The sequence below is a fragment of the Lampetra fluviatilis genome, chromosome 13 (assembly GCF_964198595.1).
Source record: "Lampetra fluviatilis chromosome 13, kcLamFluv1.1, whole genome shotgun sequence".
NCBI lineage: Eukaryota > Metazoa > Chordata > Hyperoartia > Petromyzontiformes > Petromyzontidae > Lampetra > Lampetra fluviatilis.
In genome coordinates this window covers 5521645-5534073 of record NC_136287.1, presented here as the reverse complement: position 1 = coordinate 5534073, position 12429 = coordinate 5521645, and the positions used below count along the sequence as shown (strand labels likewise).

The following is a 12429-nucleotide window of genomic DNA, read 5'->3' as shown; positions in this document are numbered from 1 at the left end:
TGGAAGCCTGCGGGTTTTAATGGGGTTGGGGGCTTTTAAGGCGGTTGACAGATATGAACCAAATTCCTTTTTTGCTGCAAGCAGAAAGGGGAATATGCCCGAACTTAGCCAAATGAGACAAGCTTGGCTTAGCTTATGCTTGTGGGCCCCCCACCCCCTTACACCCCCCCTCCGTCTCGCACATTCACACCCCGAGTCGCCCGTCTCTGCTGCCAAAAGTGTGGCTTGCTAATGCTGACGCACAGATGCAGCATACTTATTAGGGCTTCTTGTGAACACACAAGTGAGGTGCATTTCAAAAGCTTATAAAAAAAAAATAGCCCCTCCCCCCCCTCTAACTATACAAGGTGAATAATAAATCAGTGTGGGGAGGGTGGGTGGGAGGAGGCAGAGGTGTGGACTCGAGTCATGTGACTTGGACTCGAGTCAGACTCGAGTCATGAATTTGATGACTTGCGACTCGACTTGGACTTGCATAACAATGACTTTGTCCCACCTATGAGATGTGGACTCGAGTCATGTGACTTGGACTCGAGTCAGACTCGAGTCATGAATTTGATGACTTGCGACTCGACTTGGACTTGCATAACAATGACTTTGTCCCACCTATGAGATGTGGACTCGAGTCATGTGACTTGGACTCGAGTCAGACTCGAGTCATTAATTTGATGACTTGCGACTCGACTTGGACTTGCATAACAATGACTTTGTCCCACCTATGAGATGTGGACTCGAGTCATGTGACTTGGACTCGAGTCAGACTCGAGTCATGAATTTGATGACTTGCGACTCGACTTGGACTTGCATAACAATGACTTTGTCCCACCTATGAGATGTGGACTCGAGTCATGTGACTTGGACTCGAGTCAGACTCGAGTCATGAATTTGATGACTTGCGACTCGACTTGGACTTGCATAACAATGACTTTGTCCCACCTATGAGATGTGGACTCGAGTCATGTGACTTGGACTCGAGTCAGACTCGAGTCATGAATTTGATGACTTGCGACTCGACTTGGACTTGCATAACAATGACTTTGTCCCACCTATGAGATGTGGACTCGAGTCATGTGACTTGGACTCGAGTCAGACTCGAGTCATGAATTTGATGACTTGCGACTCGACTTGGACTTGCATAACAATGACTTTGTCCCACCTATGAGATGTGGACTCGAGTCATGTGACTTGGACTCGAGTCAGACTCGAGTCATGAATTTGATGACTTGCGACTCGACTTGGACTTGCATAACAATGACTTTGTCCCACCTCTGGGAGGAGGTGGGAAGAATGAAAACAGACGTGGAGCATATACACACAAGGCTTGATGGATTTTATTTTGCATTTAGCTGCCAAGGTTAAATACCAGCGCTGTTTGTTTGCGGTTCAACTTCAGAATCAAAATAACCGTGCGACAGCTCGGATTGAAGTGCAGTTGCACATGGCCAAGTTTCCTCGCCCCTACATTTTACCATCATGCAAACACAACCGTGTAATGAGAAGGATGAAGCAAAACATGGCAATAATTAAGCATTCAAAGTCTTCCAATTGTCCACGCAGTGGAAACCTCATCACGTGGGTGTGCGGACTGGAAAACGTTACGCAACTAATTATGGGTCAGCTACTTGAACACGCTACAAAAGAGCAAATTAAAATATTCTGAAAAGGCCCCTGCAAAGTTTTATAAATTGAGTACGCGCATTACAATACATCGGTGATTTCAGGTCGATTTAAGGGCAAGTTCAAGAGGTCATCATGGCCAATGCCTAGAATGTCACCGCAACTCGCTAGGGCTTCTATAATTTCACTAGGTGTTGGAGTTGTTGTAAAGTTGATACCTGACCATCAGGGTCCTCTCTTACAGCATCCCATTATGTGGCTCTAGGTCTCCCCTTGCTTGCCAACCTTTGAATGCGCTCCAATGTCGAATTCAGAAACCTGCCCTCCACTATTCTATGCATGTGCCCCATCCTCCACATCGGTCTTTTCACGTTTTTTTTTTATTAACAACATTGTATTGTAATGTTCTATACTTAACTACGAAGTTTATTTTTTTGTTACCCTATCCTTTCATTCAATTCCTGGAAACCGACTGCAGGCAACAACATTCAAAGCCTAGATGCATACTCTCTAGTTGCGTTTTTAAAGTAGAGCTCTCCCGCCAGTACAGCAACATTGAACGGGTTGGCCTTCATCTCTTCCCAAGTGTTTCACATAACTCTGGGAGGGGGGGGGGGGAAGTCCAGCGGTCTTGTTTGGGGGTCAACCAGATCAAAAAGGTTGTGAGACACTGCCATACACGAATGCACTATCGAGCAATGAACTGAATGGGTTATGTGCACGTAGAGTATGCATTTTAATAAGTAATGCTGTGGAAATCTTTGGAGTACGTTTAATTGAACATAATCAAAGCTGCCAAATCCTTATTCTTAGTTCCAGATCAGTGACACAGTAACAGACATTGCACTTTCGCAGCGATCCAGTTGCTGTTTTATTCATGGAGTGCCGGTGGTAAAAATTTATGCAATGGAAAGTTAATTAATGCCGCATTAACACCCTGCTTAAATGCATTATGTATTACATATGCTTTAACCAAAGTAGATTAGCATTCTGGGTTTTGCACTAGCAGAGAATTTTAATTGTAGTGTGCTTTTTTTTAGCACGCAAATTGTACATGTACAACATCTGAATGGATTGTGTTTGTGAACATGAGAAGCATGGCATTGCTGTTTATTGAGTTTTCAAGTTGTGATTTAATTTTGTAAGAAATGTTAAAAAAAAGAAACAGGATACATGGTATGATGTATATTGAACTTTTTTTTCGCACTGTACGTAACCAACCGTGGCTAATCGGAGATGCAGGGGAAAGACAGCAAACTAAACATAATCCAGAGGTCGCCGATTCAATGTCCCGGCGTGTCAGTGTAAGTTTCTCAAATCCACCCTGCTTCTGTCCACCCGGTGGTAAATACACATGGGCAGGTTTTGAAATATGTGATAGAGTAAAAGAATATCACACAAAACCAGTGAGAGGGGGGAACTACATGCAAATCATTTCTCTTGAGCGGTGTATTGTATTAGTATTACGACAAAACTTTGACGTTTAATGTCCCAGACATACTTACCGATTTCCTACGATAGTTACCTCAAAAAGAGGATAAGCTTGAGAAAACCAGGACAGATGGCAAACCTAGATGCATGTCACGGGACTGAGACGGGCAGGTTGCAGAAACAGGTATTGGAGTGCCACCCCGTAAGGGCAATGCTGGCTGCCTTGACAGCGAATCACATTGTCAGCTGACTCACCCAGTGACCTGGTACACAGTGAATGTGGTGTGCTTATAGAGGAAGCAGGCGAGGGAGCTGAAGCTGTTCCATATGACAACAAATCTTAGCCGAGGCGCTAAGGAAAGGAAGCCATGACAGAAAATGAGACGGGACTTTGCCCAGCAGTGGGAAGTTACAGGCTGACAACAAAAATCAAGGTCAGGGGCTTTAAACAACCTCAAGGCAAAACACAGCTCAACTCTTTGGGGCCACATAATTGGCACGAGGTGGGAGCAGGGAGCATGGTGGAGGTGACAGCATGGCTATGGCACGTGGTGGAGGTGACGGTACAAGTATGGGGCATGGTGGAGGTGACAGCATGGCTATGGCACATGGTGGAGGTGACGGTACGAGTGTGGGGCATGGTGGAGGTGACAGTACGAGTATGGGGCATGGTGGAGGTGACAGTACGAGTATGGGGCATGGTGGAGGTGACAGTACGAGTATGGGGCATGGTGGAGGTGACAGTACGAGTATGGGGCATGGTGGAGGTGACAGTACGAGTATGGGGCATGGTGGAGGTGACGGTACGAGTATGGGGCATGGTGGAGGTGACGGTACGAGTGTGGGGCATGGTGGAGGTGACGGTACGAGTATGGGGCATGGTGGAGGTGACGGTACGATTGTGGGGCATGGTGGAGGTGACGGTACGAGTATGGGGCATGGTGGAGGTGACGGTACGAGTGTGGGGCATGGTGGAGGGGACAGGATGGCTATGGCACATGGTGGAGGTGACGGTACGAGTATGGGGCATGGTGGAGGTGACGGTATGAGTATGGGGCATGGTGGAGGTGACAGTACGAGTATGGGGCATGGTGGAGGTTACGTCACGGCTATGAGGCATGGATGCTCGTTTACCTTGTATCCGGGCGCACACATGCAGCGGCCTGTCACGTGCTGGCAGTCGGCCCCATTCTGGCAGGAGCACACCTGGGCGCAGGCCTCCCCGTAGAAGCCAGGCGAGCAGGTCTCGTTGCAGTAGAGGCCGGCCCAGCCCACCCTGCATGTGCACTCCCCTGACATGGGGTGGCAGCTTCGTGCGCACGAATCGAGAGGCGGCGAGTCGAGGGCACGTTGCGTCAGTGCGTGCGGAGTGTAAGTCGGTGAAGGGTTCAGGGTCGTGGAGAGGTCACGGCAAGTGCAGACAGAGAGTGAGAGAAACAACATAAAACATTCAGCGTCAGTTATGTTATTATTTGACAATGTTTGTGGCGGGAAGCACAAGAGAAAAGGATGGCCTCGTGATAGTGTGTGGTCTTTGGTGACAATGCACAGCCGTGCACTCTTACAAAGAGGGCACACAACAGACCACATGATCCTGAATTTCACAAAGGTATGACCCTGACTGAGTCCTTTTTTTGTAAAACTTAAAAAGCAAAGCTACCTTTAGCCTGGTTGGTGAATGAATGGTTGTTATAGGGCTTGGGCTGTGAAGAAGCGAGGTGGTGGCACTTCAATGTATCTTCACACTAACTGTGTGGACCTTGAACGTCACAACCCGTGTGTGTGTGTGGGTCTTCTCTGGGTGCTCTGGTTGTGTTCCCCTCCCCTGCATGGCATGAAAACTGATCAATGCATTTGGCCGAACGTAACAATGCAGGAATCTCTGAAAAAAATTCTTGACACTCCGTAATGCTGGTTGAATTGCTAAACAATACCGAACATACACAAAACATACACTTGACTTTATTTGTATTTTTCTGACCTGTTTAGCAATATGTTCAAGACTGTCTTAAAATGAGCTACGAAAACAGGTTAAATCATGTTTATACTCTGCACTGATGTTGCCTTGGTGCGATCCCTAGGACACTGGACTCGCAATCCAGAGGTCGCCGGCAGATCGAACCGGCGCGGCGATTGAAACAACGGTGTAGGTCTCCCAAATCCTCCCCCGCCACTGCCTCTGTCCACCGAGCAATATGAAAGGGTACAACCACCACAAGCGGTCAATCTGCAGGTTGGGATGAAGTGTGGGTTCTCGCACCTCTTCCAAGACGTCTGGCCAGCGTGTGAAGAGAAGGCCAAATACACGACAGAGGGGTTTCTCTAGTCGCCCATCCGCAAGCAGCGGTGTGAGCATAAGCTGCGAGGGATACGCCTTGACCTTTCACTCCGCTGCAATTGAGACATTGTCCATTGCGTTGGAGGTTAGTAGATGTAATATAAAACAGCAGCGCATGGGCAGAAAGTATTGCTGTTCTCCAGGAGTGCTTCCTTTGTAGCATTTTGCACGCCGCAGCCATGGGACAAAACAACGGATTTAAAAATGGGGATGGGGAAATGTTGGCCCCGCATTGCTAAGAGCAAAAATGTTATTTGCTATCGAACCATTCTACCCCGAGAAATAAATAGTGCATTCAACAAAGAACTATCCATGACCAGAAAAAAATCACATCTGCGTGTTAATTAGCGGAAGACATATGTGTAATAAATACACTCACTTCAGTTGCGCGTTTCCACTTTCACACTGAATGCAAAAAATCTGCTCAAAGATGTCAAACATCTCTGGCCTGTTTCGCAAAAAATAACAAGGGAGAGAAATTCCAAAAGATTCATGCAAAAATAACCAATCTCCTATGAATCTAAATTAAACTTAAAGTTGAGACTGTGTTGGCAGTCGTGTACAACCACAATTTAAATAATTCACCACCTTCATCAACAGCACTGCATCTCATCGCAAAAAATAAACACTGCGCTGACATCTTGGGCATTGACCCTTCTTCAGAGGAGAGAGCACAGACAAGAATGACTCACTTGTAGCGACTTGTAATGTTAAATGCGACCTCCATCTACATGCCAGTCAATCTGTCCGCTGCTTTCTTTGATTCAGGGCCGTCGCAATGCTTTTGATGAATGTGGTGATTTTTTTACTAGCGTGCAGGTTTTGCAGTTGTGCTCTGTGGAGCTCTATTATGTGCTTTCGGATTGTGGCATATTTTGTTTCTGAATGATGCCCGACGTTTCGATCCAATTGGACCCAGTTGGCCAAAGACGCTCTCTCAACACGCAGAGCCAACCCATTGGATAACGCGCCCAACGACACGCGGCACGACTCGGACACCCCAGAGAGCGGTGAGCTTTGTTTATCGCCCTTGAAATAACGCTGAAGTTGCAGCGAAGACATGAAACCACAACGCACTGCCAACTCGGATGCCTTCCTGAAAAAAAAGTTACGGAATACCCAGCAAGTGATGGCCAGAGACGATGGGGCAAATTCATGGGTGGAAAACAACGGTTGAAAACAACGGGGGGTTGTTTTCCACCAATTTAAGCTACCCACCCCCCCTCTCTCCCTCGACCCCAACCCTCCCCCCACAGGGGCGATGGGCACGGTGCCCTGGACATGAGCCGCCAAAGACAGCTGCAAGCGGCTGCTTTGCCCAATCGTCGCCTCCTGTCAATGCTGGGGCCACGCACGCGCAGCGCATAAAGGGGAGCTTGTGCGATGGAAACGCGTCGTTAGCGGGGGGCGCCCGGCGCCGCTGTAAACAAGCATCGGGCTTGGCTCGAGGTGGCTTCACGGGAGGGCTCAGGCGAGCAGGCATTGGCAGGCACAGCTGCACGCGTAACCTCGCCTTCACAGCTCTGTGTGTGCATGTGTTCACAAAGTGCCACGCAGTCTGGAATTGTGTATTTATCGGTGGAGTGAAATGACATTTGTCTTCATAATTTCAACTACTGTTGCCCTGTATGTAAAACACAATATTGTTTATGAACACTTTTAGCTGTTATATTTAAGGTGAAAGAAACCGAAGGGAGATTAATAAAAAAAATATATAAGTTGAAGCACATGTAAGCAAACTATTATGTGCGTGAGTTTTTTTTAAATCATGATACCCATTACACAGATAATCCTCGCTGCATGACTTTTCTAATTAGAGTCAAGTTCCTTTTTTAAGCCTTGTGGTTAACAATGCCATTGTGTGATAGCGGCAATTCACATTTCTGTGACTCGCGAGGGCTTTCTTTGTGGCCAGGTCGCCAATCCCTGGCTATTACATATAGCTTTGTGGGCCTAAGCTCTCTTGGAGCCTCCCCAGAGTATTCCATTTCATTAACAGGCCGATTCCACTGCGGCCTTTCTGAGTAAATAATGCCACCAGGGAAACACCAACAAAACCCAATAGTGCTGTTTTATAATGCTGCTCAGGAGAGATTGAATTCTATGCTTTTTTCTGCTGTTATTTGTTTGGCATTTGTTTGGCAAGGAATGTGGAATGAGCTGCCAGTGTTAGCCGGTACATTGCTTTGAGAATAAACACTTGTGCATTACGCAGATGGATGCAGCATTATGGAAATGTACGACTGTGTTTGGGTTTGTATTTCGGAGGGCAAGAGGGCGCACCACAAATTTACGTGCGTCCCTCATGAGCACATTTCTGTGGAGGCGGCTTCGTGTTGGACGTCCGTGGACCGCCGGTCTTTGTACGATTAACCCCAACGCTAGCACTTGTTATGCCAATGCATTTCAAGGCTGTACTGAAGCCTGCCAATTTATATGATTAGTGCCTCTGCTCGTGGCTTGATAGTGGCAGCATATAACGTTATAATAATACTTTTATGTACATCTCAGACTCTTATAGATGTTTGTTGTTTCCCCTTTGTGTTTGCTCTATAGTCTGCATTAGAAATACTGTACAGACAATAGCAGCCACAAGTAATGAGCAGTCACAGAAAATAGTATAGCTTACTGCCACGATTTAATAAATCAACATTAGGGATACTTAATTTGCCATCTCCCTTTGGACGAGCAATGCTTAATATTGGTTGATCTTTGCTCATATTCCATTCCATGCCCATCTACATTACAACACAATTGCAATCTCTGTGTATTCGGAGCCACACTAAATTATTACACTGTGAAAAACGAACAACTATTTCATTGCAAAAACAGCAAAGGTGGTTAAAGGGAAAATTCTGATGGGGGAAACAGATAATGAACCACCTTGCAGCAGGCTCCGTGCAGTGACACCATTCAACACATAAATAGTTTCTTCTTCCAGACGCTGCAGTATATCATCTGATTAGCACACATAAGCAGCCTGTGACCTCCAACACAGCTGTAGGGCTAAGGCCAAATGAAAAAGGACTGCTGATGCCCCATGACCCGTCACCTTGTCTCGGAAAAGGAGAAATCCTGCTCGGGGAGTCGTTTGTCTTTGCTGGGAGCGACTCCGAGCACGGTACTAGTTTTCCACTACAGCAACAACAACTTGTCAATTCCACCTAAGATCTCGAGGTGAGATTAATTATAACATTCTAATGTGGAGCGCAGACTCGCCATGCTGACCTTCGGTGATAGGGGACATGTAAAAAAAAATACCTGGCCTTTTGTCACTTAAATCAAATGAATAGCAGAGTGCAGATGCAAGCAGTGAAAGCTCAAAGGTGGCAGCGTAGTGGATGTTGTGAGTGTGTAATTATGATGCAAACTGGGAAATATAACGCACTATATTCTTGGTTCTTTCGGTAAAGTCACGTGACTTTACCGAAAGAACCAAGAGTATGCATTCCTGCAGTCACGAAAGTTTTAAGTCAAAATTTAATATAACTCACTGTTAGTGCGTCGAACAGCTGCAGCCCGTTTTAATTAAGAATTATGACAATTACACCACAGCGTAAATCAATCATCTCACATCAGCGTCAAAACTGGGACAATGCAGAAACATTTCACATTTTACATTTAACTATGTTATGGGCGGCTTGACTAAATCTACGATTTGGGTTTAACAATGTCAAACATCCTTTTTAATAGCCCGTTTCTTTGTATTTTTTCGCCTATAAGAAACGCTGCATTTTTCATATTCCATTAGTATAAAGTTTTGCTCCGTGTTGAGTTGGGCTTTTACCAGATGTAGATACATTTTTCAAGGTTGTGGGGAGACGCAAACAGCAAAAAATACAGGGGAAAGGAAATACTGCCTATTTTAATGCCCAAAAAACAAAAAAAACGAGCACATAAATATTCCAGGAACACAGTGGCAATAATCCTCACTGGGATTCAAGTGGGCAAGTGCAACATGTTAATACGCGATTGCAATACACAGTGTTCAGTTTCTGTGCCCGCTTAGGGTGAAGGGTAGGTCGACCTTTGCCTACAGCTGCCTGCCAGGTTTTTATTCGAGAAGCCTCAAAAGGAATGGCTGCAGTCTATATGATATATACACACACGTGATGTATGTCAGTCCGATGTCCTTAATTTAACGATGTGACCGTGCATTGCGATTCATTATCTGTTTTGTGAAGGTGGTCTGAGTTATACGAGGCCAGATAAAAAAAACATGTATTCACTAGCCGTTGGCAATTTTTATCGGTATGAGATTTGGCCTATGATATCAGCACACTATTATGTAATCTCACGCACGATATTTAGGAAAAAATGTGTTTTTCTGAAATGCATCCTAATTTTTCCGAGCTATTTACTAAGTTGAAAACCTGCAGCAATCTGTAAATTGGGTTTTCATTAATAAATAGGAGAAATATCTTGACCTGTTTGGATCCAAATTGCCCTGTTTTTACCCAACACTGAAAAACCGGCACATTTTTTTTCGATTAAAATTTCCATTTTCCAAAAATTTTCTAACAGCCTCAACTGATTTCATGAACTGTGGTAAATGCACCTATTTTGACAGTATCCTCCCAATTTGCCCAAATTGGTTATGTGTAGCTTGTTTTGGTTCAAAATATTCAACTTCATCCTATATGCCAAAACGCACGTATTTAACAAATATAACAGAACATATACATATTTATCCAGGTCATGTGCACATTTTACCCATCCAATCAATTTTCAAAATAACTTTAAATCTAATAAACATTTAACATCAGGGGTTGGCTCTCGCATATGTTGTAAATTTATTTTACCGTTTTCACTGGATACATTTGTAGTACTGGAACATAACCAGTAGTGTCACAAAAACAAATTCAAATGATGAATTTCTATTCCACATATCATCTCTGATTAACTATGTTTTCTTGAGCAGCCTATGTGCATCAGAGAGGTCATATACTACAACTACGTTGTCGGTAGCTCTGATGACATGCAGACAAATGTGATTTGGTTTTCGCCAAAAAAAAGATTCAGTTTGTAATGCATTTACTTGGGTTCAATAAAATATTTCCATCATCTTCATCATCATCAGCCACCATCTATTCACTGCTGGCTAAATGCCTCCCCAAACCTCTGCCAATGCTCTCGGTCCTGCTATGTGATGATCCACCTTGCTACGGCAAGCTGGGCTCATCTCGTCCCTCCCTAGCACCTCGGTAAAGTCATCAGGCCAATTATAAATATAAAAAAGTGAACTGGAAACACGGTATATTTTCACTGGCTCAGGGACCATAGCTGCAGTGGTGAGGATGTGTGATGCAGTGGTGAGGATGTGTGATGCAGTGGTGAGCATGTGTGATGCAGTGGTGAGGATGTGTGATGCAGTGGTGAGCATGTGTGATGCAGTGGTGAGCATGTGTGATGCAGTGGTGAGCATGTGTGATGCAGTGGTGAGGATGTGTGACCCAGTGGTGAGGATGTGTGACCCAGTGGTGAGGATGTGTGATGCAGTGGTGAGGATGTGTGATGCAGTGGTGAGGATGTGTGATGCAGTGGTGAGGATGTGTGATGCAGTGGTGAGGATGTGTGACCCAGTCGTGAGGATGTGTGACGCAGTGGTGAGGATGTGTGACCCAGTGGTGAGGATGTGTGACCCAGTGGTGAGTATGTGTGATGCAGTGGTGAGGATGTGCGATGCAGTGGTGAGGATGTGTGACGCAGTGGTGAGGATGTGTGACCCAGTGGTGAGGATGTGTGACGCAGTGGTGAGGATGTGTGATGCAGTGGTGAGGATGTGTGACCCAGTGGTGAGGATTGTGATGCAGTGGTGAGGATGTGTGATGCAGTGGTGAGGATGTGTGGCGCAGTGGTGAAGATTGTGATGCAGTGGTGAGGATGTGTGATGCAGTGGTGAGGATGTGTGACGCAGTGGTGAGCATGTGTGATGCAGTGGTGAGAATGTGTGATGCAGTGGTGAGGATGTGTGATGCAGTGGTGAGGATGTGTGATGCAGTGGTGAGGATGTGTGATGCAGTGGTGAGGATGTGTGACGGAGTGGTGAAGATGTGTGATGCAGTCGTGAGAATGTGTGACCCAGTGGTGAGGATGTATGATGCAGTGGTGAGGATGTGTGATGCAGTGGTGAGGATGTGTGATGCAGTGGTGAGGATGTGTGATGCAGTGGTGAGGATGTGTGATGCAGTGGTGAGGATGTGTGATGCAGTGGTGGGGATGTTTGATGCAGTGGTGAAGATGTGTGATGCAGTGGTGAGGATGTGTGATGCAGTGGTGGGGATGTGTGACCCAGTGGTGAGGATTGTGATGCAGTGGTGAGGATGTGTGACGCAGTGGTGAGGATGTGTGATGCAGTGGTGGGGATGTGTGATGCAGTGGTGAGGATGTGTGATGCAGTGGTGAGGATGTGCGATGCAGTGGTGAGGATGTGTGACGCAGTGGTGAGGATGTGTGACCCAGTGGTGAGGATGTGTGACGCAGTGGTGAGGATGTGTGATGCAGTGGTGAGGATGTGTGACCCAGTGGTGAGGATTGTGATGCAGTGGTGAGGATGTGTGATGCAGTGGTGAGGATGTGTGGCGCAGTGGTGAAGATTGTGATGCAGTGGTGAGGATGTGTGATGCAGTGGTGAGGATGTGTGACGCAGTGGTGAGCATGTGTGATGCAGTGGTGAGAATGTGTGATGCAGTGGTGAGGATGTGTGATGCAGTGGTGAGGATGTGTGATGCAGTGGTGAGGATGTGTGATGCAGTGGTGAGGATGTGTGACGGAGTGGTGAAGATGTGTGATGCAGTCGTGAGAATGTGTGACCCAGTGGTGAGGATGTATGATGCAGTGGTGAGGATGTGTGATGCAGTGGTGAGGATGTGTGATGCAGTGGTGAGGATGTGTGATGCAGTGGTGAGGATGTGTGATGCAGTGGTGGGGATGTTTGATGCAGTGGTGAGGATGTGTGATGCAGTGGTGAGGATGTGTGATGCAGTGGTGGGGATGTGTGACCCAGTGGTGAGGATTGTGATGCAGTGGTGAGGATGTGTGAC

General features: G+C 46.3%; 1 protein-coding gene across 3 annotated transcripts in view; it reads right to left on the bottom strand.

Annotated features, from left to right (window-relative positions):
* Positions 1-12429, bottom strand: part of MEGF10 (multiple EGF like domains 10) — a 149486-nt gene that overhangs the window by 33352 nt on the left and 103705 nt on the right. For all 3 annotated transcript variants that reach the window (XM_078862129.1, XM_078862131.1, XM_078862130.1), the window contains exon 10: positions 4183-4357. In XM_078862129.1, coding sequence (XP_078718255.1) covers positions 4183-4357 — 175 coding nt within the window. The remainder of the gene's footprint in view (positions 1-4182; positions 4358-12429) is intronic.